Source organism: Typopeltis vanoorti, chromosome 8 (genome assembly GCF_054136105.1).
Source record: "Typopeltis vanoorti isolate ZY-2024b chromosome 8, IOZ_Tvanoo_1.0, whole genome shotgun sequence".
Lineage (NCBI taxonomy): Eukaryota > Metazoa > Arthropoda > Arachnida > Uropygi > Thelyphonidae > Typopeltis > Typopeltis vanoorti.
In genome coordinates this window covers 118572068-118590393 of record NC_143556.1, presented here as the reverse complement: position 1 = coordinate 118590393, position 18326 = coordinate 118572068, and the positions used below count along the sequence as shown (strand labels likewise).

Here is an 18326-nt window from a genome sequence, read left to right as displayed (position 1 = left end):
TTACTTTCATTGACATACTAAGACAGTGTTGTTGTTCTCAGTCTTCTTCAATGGTTGATGCAGAAATAATCTACTGCTACACACTTTAAAAAAAAATAGCTTAGTATGTAGAATATATGTATTCGTGTAAATCAACAAATCAACAAACGACGCCTGCACTGTTGTTGCTGTTCTCTGGGAGAAGAAATAAAAACACCAATAGGAATGCTATTTATATAACATAAGCTTTCGGACAGTCTTCTCTGCAGCAAATAAATAGAAACTCCATGAAGCATGGAAAGATTAGAAATATATTTAACACTATCATATCGGATAATTTGTCGATGTGGGCCATAGATCTTTATCGGTTTTTGTCTTACTGTCAAAGGCATCTGAAGACCTCTATCTCTCTCATGCATTCTTTACATTCTACGTAGCAGCACCATTGGAATTTACACTTACATCTTTCCGTGATCCTGTGGATATGTCTTGCATAACCTCTGCCACAGCAAAGGGAATCACAACTCTCTGCACTTGTGTTGGTCTTCTTACATATTCGGTTGTGCGTACCAAGTGAACCAATTGTACTGTTTGGTTCGCAGTAATCTGGAGATGAATTGAGGAATACAAGGTCATGATCACTATTAATTCTATAACTGGTATTTTCGAAGGGTACAAGATGTATTCTTTTGCCTTCTTTCTTTGCAAAAATTTTCTTAGCTCCATCGAATTTTAATTTTAATACTTGGCCAATTTGTCTGAACGTGGGCATAGCACGCCAACATGTTTTCATTTCGCAGGAACCAGAAACTCCATGACATTTGCATTCTATCTTCATGTTGTGTTCGATAACCTGTAAAAACAATATAGGCCAGTCATAAACAACATTAAAAGTTAATTTTTATTACTGTTATTTAGAGTTGGTGGTAAGAAGAATGTAATAAACTGATTGTACCACAGAAATTTAGAAATCTTAGCTTACGTTCGTCTAGAACGGACCTTCACGTGCCTTAATAATAGCATCGGTCTGATGTGACATCTACACATTGATCTAATACTCTATCACTTTAGATTAAGTGTTGTAATAAATACCTATACAGATTAGCGGATCACATGAAATTGTTAATACTTAACCACTTCATGTAATCCGAACTGTAAGCTAGGAAAAAATCGGAAGTATTATTCTTGCGCCGGTAAGCTATAGGATCTCATAGTCAGAACTATTGAAATCAGATTTTACTAAGAGAGATATGGGTCATCCACTTCCTTCACGAGAGATAACACATTATTAAGAGGCAAGAATCACAGATCTTCTTTATTTATCCAAATCATCAACATTTATGGGTCATTGATAGTCTAACAACCTCTAATATCGGTTGGAAGCAAGAAATTGACACCACTGATAATGACTATCTACATATGTCTTACCTATGTTGTATATTACTTATGGAACCATTAATAATACTGTTACAAATGCATACATGCGACGTGTATTTTGTTTGCTGATATTTCAATGAGAAAAATAAAATGCTACTGTGTGTGTTTATAGGGCATTTTCAGATAATGTGCATCATGCAATGTTATATTTCCACCGTGAAGCCAATAACTACTTTTAAGATGCCTACTTGAGTGTACCTCTTCATCAGGTCAGATCTTTCTAATGGCGAGTTATTGCTACAGTTAAGTCCAAAGGCTTTTCATTTCCCAGAACCAAGTCTAGTTTGGAATTGAACTTGAGTTTTCTCTAATTGAAAATATGTTTTAAATACATAACATTATTTAAAATCTTGTTTTTCTCAACGATACATGGCGAATGAAATACATGTCATGTGTATATTCTTAATTATTATTTAACATTATTAACAGTATTTTTATTTCTCATAAAATTGTTTGCATGAATAAACAGTCGCCATCGTAGTCCACTTCCCATTTCCTTATGAAATTAGGAGTTTAAGAATAACGTAATGAGCACCAAACTTCATGTTTCCTATTTTCCTGACATAGTTAGCATTGATATGTATTAAGATTCCGTCAACTGTTAGAGCCTTTAAATATTTAAATATTGGAATCTTTTTAGCTCTCTCATCTGCCCTCTTATTATCCATTTTTTCCCTTGACACCTACAGGATGTAGATGTCCCATCTTCTCAACAAGAACTATTTTATATAGTCATAACTATGAGATCACCTAGCTGATTGATATCAGCAACAATTCTTTCGAATTTTTTCCTAACTCAAAGTTAATTGTTACTTAACTTGTTCAATCGATTGCTTTGGACCTCAAAAATTATACAAATATTTATAAATTAAAGTTGGTCTATAATAGAGTAGCTTTACCAACGCTGTTATATGGAAGTGAAATGGTTACAATAAAACAAAACAACCAGCAAAGATTAATAGCAGATAAAATGAAATTTATGAGGAAAACATACCCTATTTGATCACAAAAGAAATGATGAATGAATTCAACCAGAAATCACCTTCAAGTGTTTGAGCAATACTTTTCAGCGATTACAAATCACAGATCTTCATGTGAAATTTTGCTGACTCTTCGCGCGTGCGTGTGTGTGTGTGTGTGTGTGTGTGAGAGAGAGAGAGAGAGAGAGAGAGAGAGAGAGAATCAAACAAAATTATATGTACTAAAATATCCACAGAATCATGTTATAACTGTTGCTTTAATCTTTTAATCGTCTGGATTTTATGCTTTTTATGCAAGAAAATAAGTAAAGTTTTGCCATTATAACTGCCATCTATGAATTTTCTGTTCAGCGATCAATCAGTTTATTATGTAAAATTTTCACATCGTATTTTTTGCTCGAGGCTAACGTCTCAACGAACATCAATTAAACTGTTATGAAGAGATGATTGTACATAGCGCCATTTATAATAGTAAGGTCCGCTTTGGCCAAAGTTTATCGACAGGACCTCCACGTAAGCTTATGATTTACGATGAAAGTCGTTTGTACCGGCTTTTAATTTTGTTAACTCAACAGGAACTCTATTTCGTTAGTACAGCTGCCTTTAGGCAAAAACACATACCTGCAAGGAAATAAGAAATACAGTATCAGCAAAATCTAATCGGTAATTAAAAATTAGGAACGAAGACCAAATGTTTTGCCGAAAATAAGCTGCTAACCAGCGGAGCAGAGAGTGCACGTTTTGTATTCAAAAATAAGACGTTATGCAATCATTGTTTATTCTTGTGTTTGTATGTATATTGGGTGGGTAGGTATGCTCATTTCTTGTAATATTTTTCTCCAACAAACTGCGTGTCCGAATCTAGCCATAGGTAGGTGACAGATGAATTTATTGTCTAGTGTGAGACTACTGCCTTCCTTATTGGAGACCTGAAGTGGCTTCAAAAAGTTCCATGTTTGATATCTAGTTCTAGCAGGGTTTCCTGAATTATTAGGTATAATATCTTTATGTCTATCAAATATATGTGTTTTCCTGGTTGTTTGCCTCGTTGCGGGACCTATAAATTCAAGTTTCCAGGGAAGGAAACACTGCCACCTTCATGCGAGGTCGAAAAACTCGTTTTCAGTTAAAAAGCCCTAATAAAGGTTCTTTCCGTCATAGAAGGGATTCGAACTCTGGGCTTTCTAACCAAAGGACATTATCGAAATCGACTCACCTATGGATGCTCATATTTTATAATAAAAAAATTATAATAAAGAATAAAGAAGGGCTAAGGAAAATGCATATACTGTAATTTTTCTGATTTTTATATATATTATTATTTTTATAAAAATATATATAAAAACCAGAAAAATTATAGCATATATACAATATGCTATAATTTTTCTGCAAATATTATAGAATGCCCCTTCTCAAATCCATTCTAACATGCACAAATCCTTATCTATCCAAGTATATCTATATAGATGCCAATTTACCAATTTGAATAATAAGATTTTGAAGTTACCAATAAGATTTTGAAGAAATTTACCAATTTCTTCAAAATCTTAAAATTCACAGTGGAAATAAAAACGTATCCATAGTATTCTGCCGACATATGACGACCATTTCTGATGCAGTTGTACGAACTTCCTTTCTTTCCACTTCCGATGGCCTTTCGCTTATAAAGCTTTCATAAACAGCTGGATCAATGCCATGATTTCATAGAATCCCAATCATGTAGCGAAATATCCTTCAGTGTCACGGCCTAACTGACACCTAGAATACTTAGTGTTCTTAGTATTCTAAATTCTAAAATGTATTTAGAATATATTCTAAATATATTCTAAATATATTCTGAATATATTCTAAATACATCCAATTCACATACTTCTAATCCTTCAACCCTCTCGCTAAGTCTAGGAATAAAACCTGCTTCGCCAGAATAAAAAATCGTGATGAAATATTAATTGCACAGCTCTACCAGATCATTCGCATTGGTCACCCATCCACCTCTTCCATCTTCTAAGAATTCTTCATTATATACCTTGGAGTGTAGTGATAATTTCTTTGCATATTTTGAATTTATTTTCTGTCCCTTTTCCTAGTCGCTTTCCTAGCTGAGCTGCATATTACTCCAACTTGTCGTTTTATACCCTTTCCATAATCACTTTCTCTTCCTCAGTTCCAGTTTAATTTCTCTAGTAATTCGCTTTTCCCTAAATCTCTTTATTTTTCTCACTCTTCGGTGAGAAATTTACCACTGCTGTTAATAAACATTCTGAAACTAGCCCCCGTGCGCAAATTACCTCTCCTTCCTTAATGTAGTTTCTAAGATCATTATAACTTCTGCCTTGTGCATGCCTATACATGCAATCCCCAAATCAAGATTAGATAACCATCTTGTCCTGAAAATAGGTTCAAGAACGATATTTTACTCTCAATCAAATTCTCTAATGCTGTAACCAAATCCAAATCCTTGATGCTCGATTCCATTCATATGCTTCCTTGTTGTCTAAGACATTTTTCCCTCAAGAATTCCAAACATTATATTTTATTTCCTCTGCTAATTTTCTTATCCACTTCCGCTTGTCTCATCATCGTCTACAGTCTTTCTTCAGCTCTGATACCTTCCCATCTCTACTTCACAATATTCGTACCCAAAGCCATCACTGCCATTTCCTCCTTGATTCTCTTTCTCGAGAGTGGACAAATCGTCTGCTATCACAACCAGACACTCCACCACCAACCAGATATGCACTATACGTTGCCACCTGATTTCATGTCAGGATCATCTCATGTTAAACATGTTTGAATAATACCAATAACCCTCGCACAGACTAGGTCTATCAACTCTACAATCTCATTTCCTGTATTACTGTAGCTACAGTTATTCGTATATATAAAAACATTTACATTGCGAGTGCTCCTATTAGCCTTCTATATACTGCTGCCCTCCTCAGTTTCTTCTCTGCTCCTCCACGACATACATTCTCCTCTGCTGCCTTCACCAAATAAGGCCATCCCTATTTACCCCTACCGTATCAATTTCGTTTTCACTTCCAAACGCTCCCATTTACTCAGAGAACAGCAGTCTTTCAAAAGGCCTGAGTTACATGTAGATGAAACTTATCTACGATAATTCGTTATCTACGAATGCTGTGCCAGACCTTGCCACCTGTACATTCTTAATCGTTATCGCAGCTTTTCCCTGAAACTCCCTAATATCGTATAGAAGCATTATACTCACTGTTCTTCTCTACACACTTTTCTGCTCTACGATCTCTAAACGATCTGAGAAGGTGTTTAATCAGTAGGAAAAAGGGTGAAATTTTATTCTCTCTCTCTCTCTCTCTCCTTTCTGTGTGTGTGTGTGTGTGTGTGTGTGTGTGTGTGTGTGTGTGTGTGTGTGTGTGTGTGTGTGTGTGTGTGTGTGTGTGTGTGTGTGTGTGTGTGTGTGTGTGTGTGTGTGTGTGTTGATATAGTCACTGTCTTTCCAGTCAAGCATTTCACTACCATTTGATTATGCATATCAGAAATCACCGAAACTATGTAGATTATACTCTTCATGAGTTCATTTATCCCTTCCCTCCACTGGTACCCTCACTCTTTCCTCTTACATTGCTCCTGCACTGCCTCGAAATCCTTGAAACTTCTCATTTCCTCTCTTTCCGTTGCTATTTTTCTCTCGATTTCTTTTAACTTCCATCCACTCGTTCTCTTGTTCTCTAATTCTTCTGACTTTTCATTCCAGTTCTTGTTCTTGTTAAGTCAGCTAATCTTATATCAAGTCTGATAAATCTCTCTTCATTCACCACCAACAATCAAGTTTCAAACTTTCTACACCTCTTTTCTAAAATCCTCTATTTCTCTAAACAAGCGCTGAAGCCCAGATAGTGTAGGATTAGAAACCAATGGGAAGCTATTCTTATCTCAAGGAATGTTGAAATTCAAGATTTGAAAAATTGAATCGACTGATAACTAGTACACTCGTTTTTTCAACACTGTCAAAGGAGACCACAAACTGCGGTCAACCAAGTGTCGACACTTAAACAATTTCTTACGAATGTCTTCCAGTAGCATTTGCAGCTGCAACTGAGGTCTTCTGGGTAATTCTCAATTAGCATCAACTAATAATTAATTAATTATATGGTTATGCATAAGTATAGTTCTGGAATACCTAAATCAAAGACAGTAGAACGCCAGAAGTACCCATATACACTGTCATAGAAGTAATACATCAATATGAAGGATCGTCATTAGGCAATATCAGAGGCGCTTCAACTGATATCCTGTTTTAGGTCCTTATAATTGAATGCAGATGAATCAGAGCAAGTAACTCATGTTCGACTACCTCCATAGTAACTCGATGCCTTGAGTTGAGCTTGAATGTCCACTAATCCAACAGTGCGATGAATTGATAGATGACTGGTGACTGGATTGCATGTTGCAGCTGGGTGAACTACCATAAAATACTGTCTGTTGTCATTTCGGATAAAGATACTAGGATGCACTTGGATAAAAACAGCAACCTGAGTTGTGGATGGTTTGGTATTAGCCCTTTTCCTAACTTTACGTGTCCTCATTGCCTAATTACTAATATTCTTCCTACTCAGTAATTCTGGAAAGTCTGGCTCTTTGATTTTTGATGGTACCTAGTCCTCTGTTACGATTAGAGGCAATAAGAGATCTTTTCCGAGGCCATCTACTTTTCTTTCTGCTTAAAGGTGGAAATTCCATCGTATCCTCCGAAATATATACTCTCTCTCTCTCTCTCTCTCTCTCTCTCTCTATATATATATATATATATATATATATATATATATTGGATATATATATATATATATATATATATATATATATATATATATATATATATATATATATATATATATATATATATATATATATATATATCCAATGTAATGAAATATTTACCAAAATATCCCTCTTCAGAGTTTGTCGGTTATGCACACTTTCTTGGAGAAAACAAAGCTGGAAAGAAAGAGAGAAGAAGAGATGAAAGAAAGCAGTGTGGAGTTTGTGCTGTAATTTATAGATTCGTATGCATTCATGGAAAGTAGTGTTCTTCCAATATTAATAAACAACAGAAACAATAGCGATTCTTCAGACGTTAGTGATAACACTGGAAGAATCGTAATATACATAACTTGTTTTTTTTTTAATTTAATAGGTTTTGTAAAATATCCAAAAAGTATTTATGACAATATTCACAACTTAAGTTCCGAATATGTTAATTTGTAAAATTCATGACTTGAAAATAAAATTTCGCCTTGAATTCTTTTGGTGATTCCTCTTAATGTTTAGTGATTTTCACAAGATGTATATTTCCATATTATTATTATTTCATGACACCTCTAGGGAGTCCAAAGACTCATCGAGGAAGGGCAGCTACTCTAGAACTCGGTCTCCACCACTCAATCCACAAACTACAACGAACCGCAACTTCGCTAACGCCCTCTACCCTCCATCATCACCACTATTATTTTCACAGACAATCACAAACATCCATGTTTGTGATTGTCTGTGATTCGAACCCGCAGCCTTTTTGGGTGGAGAGCGGATACGCTAACCACTCGGCCAACCAGGTCGGCATATACCCTAAGTAAAATGAAAGTATGTATAACAGTAATACACACCTTTCTTCCTGCTTCGTTATTGTGTAAGTTCATCAGAGCTTGTGATACAGAGTTCAGATGTTCATGTGTCATCGAACGACCTGATGCTCTCCATATATCATTAATATCTACAAACGTTTTCGAGAAGGCTGTGCCATATGCAATATTATCCGAACATCCTGACCACTGGAAATTGTGGGGCGATGTGCCTTTCATGGTTCGATCGCATCCACAGCGTGCTAACTGACCGCTACTGCAAGCTCGAGTCACAGCATGAGAGACTCCAGCTGCGGAAATGGCGTGTATGAAGGCCGCTTCCTTCGTTCCTAAAAAGAAATAATCAATTTGATATTAAAATATGTACTGAATCAGATTATGATAATTTCTATTTTTAGTTAGAAACTTCTGTCTTCAATACTGAAACTTTTCTTTAAGTAAATTGTAAACATAATTATAACACAACTTACGGTCATTATTATTACAGCAAAAGATATCACTTACTTGATTATAGTCGGCTTTAATTTCTACTACTGTTTTATAATTAATCAGTAATATGAGAATTAAAATGAAACAGAAACAAATACTGGTAACTTTATATGTGACATATAAAATTGTTTAATCGCGGCACACACCCACGCACGCACACGTTCATTCTCGTCATATGTGGAACATATATATATATACATATATCAGCTGCAGCATTGTCTGCCCTAACATTTCTGGAGTATCCATAGTGTCTTTATTTAATTTTATTTCTTTATTTTTTTTGTATTAAAATCACTTTTGATGTGTATACTTATCCTTTAGGTAATCGCCTGAAGAAAAGAAAAACGATTTTTTTTTCTACTCAATTTTTTTTTTTTTTTTTCAAAAATCGGTATCCCAAGTCCGTCGCGCTTTTCGAAAATGTGGAGTACCTTATCGCAAAAAATAATATCATGATGATATGAAGTTATGGAGAGAGTAGTTTCTTAACATATAAAAAGCAGTACTGTTCTCTGAAAAAAAAAAATGGAATCGAGCTAGTAAGTGAAAGCCATATATACACTTTATGTGACTTTCTTTCAGGATCGAGATATTCAATGGATAAACTAGAATCTGTAATTTGACAGTTGTGGAGGCATGAAACATCAGTTTCATACATTGCATTAAATGTGAAGTGCTGCTTCGTATCCCTCTGCTGAGTAATCCTTTGACATTTTCACACGTAATCATAGAGAATTCAACTGAGATTTCATCGGTTTCATGCTAAATCATCTACAAAGCACGAAACTTGTATGGTAGGGGAATCCTTTGACCTTGGTAAAAATAATTCACAAATGGCAACTTCATGAGATGGTCTCGACCGTCTTGTTGACTTACGTTTCTCAACATTGTTATTTTCTTAAAATTGATTATGTAATTTCTTGTTACATTTGTCATCCGATAAATTAGCCTAGTAGGTTAGCCTAGAATTTTCATGTATACGAATCACTAAATTAGTAATTTGTTGCAACGAGTAATTCTAATATTCAATTACTTGTTCTGTAATCAGTACAAAAATAAAACAGAGTACTATCTAACCCCAAAGGATTAGAATGGGATGAGTGCGCATGAACACAAAACTATCATTATTATAATTTTTTAGCCTTTTATAAAACAGTCTTTTAAAAAATAATAATAGGCTCTTTAATAATAATAGTCTTTAAAAAAGATGTAAATATCAATAATGAACTTTAACGAAGCCATCTCACTTTGGAGTTAGTATTAAATAATTTAAGAGGGAGGTAATTTATAAAATATATTATAGTCTTATCATCACTGTTTTATTTACTTTTTAGTTTATTTTATATTTGAATTTAATTTAATATATTTTATTTGTTGACGATAGACAACACAACCTGCAATAGTGTATTGGAAGTAAAACAAATAAAAATATAAATATAAATAAAAATACATAAAGAAGCTTTCCCTTTTATTAATCAGCCTTAGCTTAAGTAACCTGTTCCGAAAATTTAGATATGGGTTACTTTTCATTTTTGCATATACTTATTGCTTTTATATCTAACATATTGTGCTATGATGAAGCCAACCTGGAACTAAGGAGAACTTGGAAATTTATTGCATTCTCAAAACGCCTTTTGAGGAATAAATGTTCTCGCATAATATAAATTATTCAGAGATCATTTATGGTGCGAATTATAAAGCTGAAAATGATTAAAGCGATTTTAAAATAAAAATCCTCAGCGCATTCACGTCAGCTTGTTGGTTAGGGTGGCGATGTGTATACAACCATTATCCTGCCCATGGCATGATACCTGCGACTATTCTTTTCTTTGAACTCATCATGACTCTGGCCATCTGGGTATTCAGCCTCATCGGAAAATGCAGTTAACTATTTTCTGCCCTGTATGCAACGCGCTATATACTCGTGGTAAACAAAACAAAAATAAATTAAGAAATATAAAGAAGTTTGTGAACTTTTTTTAAATTTTGTCGGTTATAAATATAAGTAATAATCATTGCATTCGAATTCATATGTTTATTTAGGGATGAGCAAGCTATTCAGTACTAGGATTGGACCTGCTTGTGAAGAGAAAGTACGATGGTATTTCACAACTGACGAGCTTAAGACGAAGATGTGGTTCCACAATAGCATGTGTCTTTCAGTTTTCTTTGTTTCTGCTCTTATACCAATCAGCACCGACAATTGTAACTCACACCTTAGAAGTAGGAAAGAGCAGAAAATGCTTAACTGCATTTTCCGATAAGGGTGAATACTTAGTACAAGTTAGCAGATTAACTTATAATTATGAACTTTCCTATTGAGCTAATACCCAAATTTTTCGCCTATTTTTCACCCTCTTGCTACTAACTCGCTGTGCAAATTTCAAATCTACCCAAAATAATTATAATACTGATCTATGGTTGTGTTGTTAACTGTGACATGTTAATTTTAGAGGAGAGAGAGAGAGAGAGAGAGAGAGAGAGATGAATCACGCTCATTGAACCTAATAGTCTCACAGATATGCTGTTTCAGCTCCGCGTTTTTTCTGCAAGCTTCCAGCACTGTTGAGCCTGTTAAGATCAGCAGTTGCCCAAAATTTTATTCTCCAAGTGCAAAAATACCGAACCTCCATTTCTCCTTCCTCATTTACTTCATGATGCTTATGTCTTCTGGAACAGACTTCCTCGTGAAGAGTTCCTCAAGAACTCAAACTCTTCAAGAAAATTATCAGTATTTTTTCTTTCGAAACCCTCCCCTATAACCCCCACACACGGCACTGATGTAACTGTTAGTTTCTTGTATCTTTCGGTTATGGCATAGACATAAAAATCTGTGCAGTGTAATTTCTTTCAGATAAACTTCATTATTTAGACAACAGCTGAGCTCATGAAAGTGAGTAAACCTTTTCTATGCTGTTGACTTATATCGAAGAAACAGTTACTTGAAGAAAATGCACACCCTTGAGAACATCACCCCCCCCCCCCCCAGTGAATAATACTGAGTTTTCACTTTAGGAAAATTATCTGTGCAGATGATTTTCCTAAAGGAAGTTCAGAAGAATTTCATTTACCATACCTGAGTTTCTGTATTTCATTTCTTGTCACATGCAGTGTATTCCTAGTTTATTAATAACAGTATGTTGAACATGCTGGACATGTTCAACATACTGTTATTGATATACCAGCATTGTACCCTCCATCTGAGGGTACAGAAATAAAGCGGTTTCTCCACGCCGGATCATACACGTAACAGAATCTTATTTTCGCATACGGAATTGACTTTTAAAAAAAAAAAAATTGGATTCTGGCATACACAAAGAAAATATTGCTAACATCTGATGGTTGCAGAACTTTGCCTATTAAATTTCGTCATTGCATTAAATTTTTGTTGTTGGCTTATTATATTATAGAAACAGGTACCAAAAGGAATGGCAGACAATTCCACTTAAGAAAATCATCTGGGCTTCACCTTAGGAAACCATGTAGAAATGGTATAAATTAAGTTGATATTAAATCCAGCATCATTTCAAAGCCAAATACAGAAGCTATAAAAGTTTCGTGGGAAAAGGGGATACACTCGCCGTCATGTTAGGTTGCCCTAGCCGAACCTTATAGGAGTCACGAACGCTCAAAGTGCCTTCTATTGGATCATTTTGATAAGGTTTCACTGGTCTGATAGCTGTTTCAAACTCATTGGTTTTCGTCAGAGACCGGTGTTTAAGTAAACGTCTCTCTAAAAATTAGGCGATCCCCCGGACCATTCCCTACGAGTCACTGAAAGATCGTCCGACTCAATGGTGGTTCCACTCAGTGAGAGGCTCACCCTACCACTGAGTAGAACCGCTCATATTCCAGGAAAAAGCATCCACCGACAAAGCCCCCAAAGGGCCACTCCGGAAAACACTTTCCCCGGAGACTCAGAATGCTCTCTCAAAGCAATCCCCCAGAGATCTTAAGCCCCCCTCCTCACCGGTATCTAAACTTGGAAGGCACCTTAAGAGAGCAAAAACTCTCAGTACTAAGGATTTCGAAGCGTCGGAATATCCACTCAATTTTATAAATTTGCATCTTCGAAGTGAAGCCTTTTGGCTCTTTATTTTAGTAAATACTTTATCACCGACCGAGTGTTCGCTTACGGAAAATACATCTGTCCGACATGTTGAGTTCCTTATTGAGAGTTTTTGCCCTCTTAGGTTTCTTCCTGGTCTCTGACGAAAACCAATGAGTTTGAAACAGCTGTCAGACCAGTGAAACCTTATCAAAATGGACCAATAGGAGGCGAATATACGGGAGCTTTGCGCGTTCGTGGCTCCTATAAGGTTCGGCTACGACAACTCGTAGTATGGAGGCAAGTGTATTCCCGAAAGCTCTCTGGTCAATTATCGCACGAAACTTTTATAGTTGCTGCATTCGGCTTTGAAATGATGATGGATATAATATCCACTTAATTTATATAATTTTGCATCGCCGAAGTGAAGTCTTTTGGCTCTTTATTTTAGTAAATGCAAAAATAGTTTAAATGAGTTTTAAATTATATAAAATAAAGTAAAAGTAACCTCACAAAAAAAATCAATAAAACTGTTCATAATACAAATATATAATACGACGATGGTCTGAAAGCTTCTCGGCCTGAACCATAGATGGCAAAACTATCGGCACGGTTTTTTTTCTACTTTGGTACATCTGTCATAACCATCCATGTGAAATTGCAAGTCATTCTATCAAGTAGTTTGTTTTATACAGCTCTCTGAAGCAAAAGCGTTGTGTGTATCCCTTGAAATGGATAAAATTATGTGTTGTGCGATTATAAAATTATTTATAAAAGAAGGTTTAACACCAAACGAAATCCATTCAAAGTTCATAGAAGTTTACGGGCACGCTTCTCATTCGTTTTCTACAATTAAGAAAGGGGCTGTCTAGTTGAAACTTCGCCGTACCAGCCTTGAAGATGATCCACCTGAAGGACGTCCAAAAAGTGTAACAACACCAGAAGTCATTGATGAAGTGCACGATGTGGTATTGGATGACTGGCGAGTCAAAGTGCGTAAAATTGCTGAGACTATAGGATTTCAAAAGAGCGTGTAGATATATTTTGCATGAAGAATTGCAAATGAAAAGGCTTTGCGCAAGATGGGTGCCGCGCTTGCTCACAGCAGATCAGAAACGCACTCGCATGAAAATCTCTGAACGGTGCTTGGAGAGTTTTAACAAGCATAAAACTGATTTTGTGAGTCGATTTATTGCTATGGATGAGACTTGGATTCACCGTTACAACCGTTACACCGTTAGAATCCAAACAGTAGCCAAAACAGTGGAGAGAAGCCGGTTGTTAAACGCCAAAGAAGACAAAGTGAGTTCCATCAGAAGGAAAGGGCATGGCATCGGTGTTTTGGGATGTTAAAGGGTAAAACAATAACCGGGGAATATTATTCCGACACTTTAATCAGACTGGACGAAAATATTCGTGAGAAAAGACCCGGTTTGCAGAAGAAAAAAAATTATCTTCCATCAGGACAATCAGCACTTGCCCACAAAGGTGTTTTGGCAATCGAAAACTTAAACGATCTGCACTATGAATTGTTGGAACATCCACCCTATTCTCCATTTGGCTCTCTCTGATTTCTATTTCTTCCCAAAACTAAAACTCTTCCTCGCTGGTCAGTTTTTTTCTTCGAATCAAGAAGAAAAAAATTCCCCGGTCATTGCAGCTGTAGAGGGGTATTTCGCAGATCTTACTGAGAACCACTACATGGAAGGAAATGACGCTGGAGCATCGCTGGAATAAATGTATTAGTCTTAAGGGATTATGTTGAAAAATGATAATAAACTAATTTTTTCATTGTTAGGCCGAGAACGTTTCAAACCACCTTCGTGTGTACCCATGTAAGCCAAAATAACGCTACGTTTTATACAAAATGCCTTCCAAATCAATTTCACCAACGTGAGAGACATCAGTGCACTTCACTTACAGGGATTACCCAAAATTTGATATATAAAACTCAGCTCGCATTGGCATCCTCTATGACTACCTCATCTCGATAATGAAAACAATAGCATACATCAACATCATTTATGATGTCTTTCATAAAAACAGGGAATATGTGTTTTGTCAAATCAGGCATTCCTTGCCAAACGTTAGTGACTTGGAATCCAGCTCTGTGATCTGCCCTTTCTCAAGATCTAACTTTCTTTGCTGCCCTTACTACTCTCCTAATCAGATGCTGCCTGATTGATTATTTATCTTCAAAAATTGCTTTCATACAGACCAATTGTTCAATTTTTTCGATTATCTTCTGGATACTTTAAAGTTCATAGCTCAGAATAATTTCCTGATCGCAAAGGAGAGAAAGTTGAATCATTTGATATTAGTAATCACCTGAACACAAATTGTTAACCTGCCAACCAGAATACCAAATATTTCTCATCATTCTTCCAATACTCTGGATCTTACCTTATTCAGTTCTCCCTTCAAATACGTTGCTGATGTTTGCTTTTTTCTTGGCAATTCCGACAACAATCTTATCAACGTTACCATTGCTACAGATCGATTCTCCTCCCAGCCAAGCGTAGCCTTGTATCCGAAGGATATAAAAGTGCCATTCGATACAGCTTCCGATTCTACAGCTCTGTTCCATGGACTGATTACTGTTTCCCTCATTTCAATCCAAACATTTACTCCAATGAAATAACTGAAGTGATCTTTTATAGAAGGAGACAATATAAAAACACCTCAACCCCTCTCTCTCTCTCTCTCTCAAATAAATCTCAGTAGAAGGGTAGGCACTAGTGACTAGATCCAGATAAGATATGGAATCGTGACGAGATTGGTTGTATATTTGATCATGTCATTATGTGTCACGTCATGGGTTTGTAATGTGTTTTGGTTCGTGTATAGAATTATGGGTGATGGTAGAGATAAGGATTCGTGTTGTGATTGGTGGGGAACTAGTGACCAGATCAAGATCAAGATAAGATAAGGAATCATGTTGTGGGTGTGTGTTGTTATCAAATGAAGATAAGTGACGTCATTTGCTAGTTGTAAATAAGTGACGTATATTGTTTTGAATAGAAAGGAAGATATATTAGTGGATAAGGAATCGTGTCATCACTGGTGGGACACTTCTGACCAGATTAAGATCCAGATAAGATAAGGAATCGTGTTGTGAATGTTTGTTGTTATCATATGTAGATAAGTGATGTCATTTGTTAGATGTAAATTTGAGACGTCATTGTTTTGAATGGAATAGGGATATATATTAGTGGATAAGGAATCGTGTTGTGATTGGTGGGACTCTTTGAACCAGATCAAGATCAAGATAAGATAACGAATCGTGACGTGAATGTTTGCTGTTATAGAGTTTGGAATGTTTGGAATTTCGCTGGGGTCCTCGTCTGTCAGAGACATCACGTGGTGTATTTGGTTCGCTTAAAGAATTGTGGGTGTTTTAGAGAAAAGAATTGTGACGTTATGTGTTTGAAAATTTCTGGAAACATATGTCTCTCTGTGATATCACATAGTATTTTGGTTTTAATGGAATTGTGGGCGATGTTTTTGAGATACGATATATTGGAATTTACCCAGGGTGACACACATCTGTCATTGTCGTCATATTTTGTGTTTGGTTGTCTACAGGAGGCTGTACCAATTTTCCAATACATTTTGGGGTATTTCTTTCCTGTTAAAGGATGGGAATTCTTAGAGTAGAGTCGTGATGGCGGCTGTGATTAGGTTTCTCGGAATAATTTAATTATATGCTAATGTCACACAAATATACATTTTGTTTTTTCTTCTATACAGGGCTGTATTAATTTTCCAATACATTTGGAGTATGTCTTTCCTATTAACACGTTCATTGCCAATCACGCGATATCACGTGATGCGAGTCCTCACCGAGCGGCCGATCACGCGTTATCGCGTGGACGTCGCTAACTAAATTAAAAAATAAAAAAAATTTGGCCACCGCACGAAATTCCAATTTTCAGCTTGGCAATGAACGATATCGCGATGCAAGTCCTCACCAAACGACCGATCACGCGTTATTGCATGTACGCCGTTAACTAAATAAAAAAAGAAAAACAATTTCGCCACCACACGAAATTCCAATTTTCAGCTTGGCAATGAAAGCGTTAAAGGGTGGGAATTCTTAGAGTAAGTCGTGATGACGGCTGTGTTTCCAGCTTTTCTGAATAATTTCATTATATACTGGTGTCCCTCAAAAACATACTTTTTTTTCCATAGCTCATCCATATTTTCTTCTATATACATATTTTAATTCAAATTCATGTTTTATTCATAATTCATCCGAATATTTTGATTTGTCTAAAATTAAGATCTTAAAAGTTCAATAAATAAATAAACAAATCGCGAGTGAATCCACAACGAAAGTGATCTTACTTAAACATACACAACACATCAACAACACTGTTTGTTCTTTTAAGTTTACACATTTTATTGCACAGATATTATTTACAATATAGGATATTGTAAATAATAATACAAAAGTAATAATACAAAAATAATACAAAAATAGGAATTTCCAGACATCACCACTGTCCATGAATGGAATTAATTGGGGGCGATGTTTTTGAGATAAGTATCTTGGAATTTTCCCAGGGTGACACACACGTCCATCATTGTCATCATGTTTTGTGTTTGGTTGTCTATAGAAGGGTGTACTAATTTTCCAATACATGTTGGGGTATTTCTTTCCTGTTAAAGGGTGGGAATTCTTAGAGTAGAGCAGAGTCTAGTGGCGGCTGTGTTTTTTCGAGCTTTTCTGAATAATTTAATCTTATGCTGGTGTCTCTACAGCATTTAAAAATAAATTAAAATAAACAGAGAGTTAAACGGATTACAAAACCCTTTGTATTTATTCTAGAAATTCTAATGATAATTTAAATTACTTACTATCTTTCCAGAATGGCTCTGCTAAATGCGAATATTTCAAAATAGTTGAATTTTATATCCACACCACAACACAAACACATAAACCACAAAGAACAAAATTTCTGTAAATACTGTAACCTGAAATAGTTGAGTACTTCTTCCTTTATATTTCACCCTGTAGGATTATGCTATGTTATCGTCACGAGTAATATTCCCCAGCGAGCGGTTACTTCAAAGGGTCATTTCATGAAGATGACTGAGTCATATCCATAAATTATGGTATTGTTCAAAATGTATAATTTTCCCAAGGTTGGATGTTTCTTAAATACTTACATATGACTAAGTGATTAGCATTCACATGATTGTGATAACACATATCCTAAAATTATTCATTCCTGATTAAGGATTTTATACAGTTATTGTTTTCAAGTAGATGACTTCTTTGTTTGATGACATTTCTAAGCCTTTTTTGACCAGTTACCGAGTTAGTCGATCTCTGGCATGGGCAAGCGGGTTTTCCTCCCGGAAACTCGGGTTTCTCGTCCTGTAAACTCAAGAAAATCGACCGTAGAACCCACATTATTTCAGACATTAAATATACTGTGTTAGGGTTAGGGACCACGAGATGGCGGCACATTTGAGCCGTCTCTCTTCACTGTGTACCACTTAATTAGTGATAGCCTTGGGCCATCTATCTCTGATTGGTACCAGTGGAGATTGAACTGCCCACTCAGTCTCCAAAAGTAAGATAGGGCTAAATGGCCTTGCCTACTACCCGTTTATGGGAATAAATAGGCGTTAGCTGATTTTTTTTGATCAAACAATGTCAATAGGTAGCATTACACAATTTCCAAAATAATCAATACATTGATATTAGTTTTCAACACTTTTTCCACCCATTCCTGGCATTAATTTCACAGAGTGATTTTTTAATAATTA

General features: G+C 35.7%; 1 protein-coding gene across 1 annotated transcript in view; it reads right to left on the bottom strand.

Moving 5' to 3' along the window:
- Positions 1–361: 361 nt before the first annotated feature.
- Positions 362–18326, bottom strand: part of LOC150104311 (protein Wnt-4-like) — an 80005-nt gene continuing 62040 nt past the window's right edge. Inside the window, exons 3-4 of the mRNA XM_090396455.1 lie at positions 8036–8340; positions 362–832 (exon numbers count right to left, since the gene is read on the bottom strand). Of these exons, the coding sequence (XP_090252581.1) occupies positions 362–832; positions 8036–8340 (776 nt within the window). The remainder of the gene's footprint in view (positions 833–8035; positions 8341–18326) is intronic.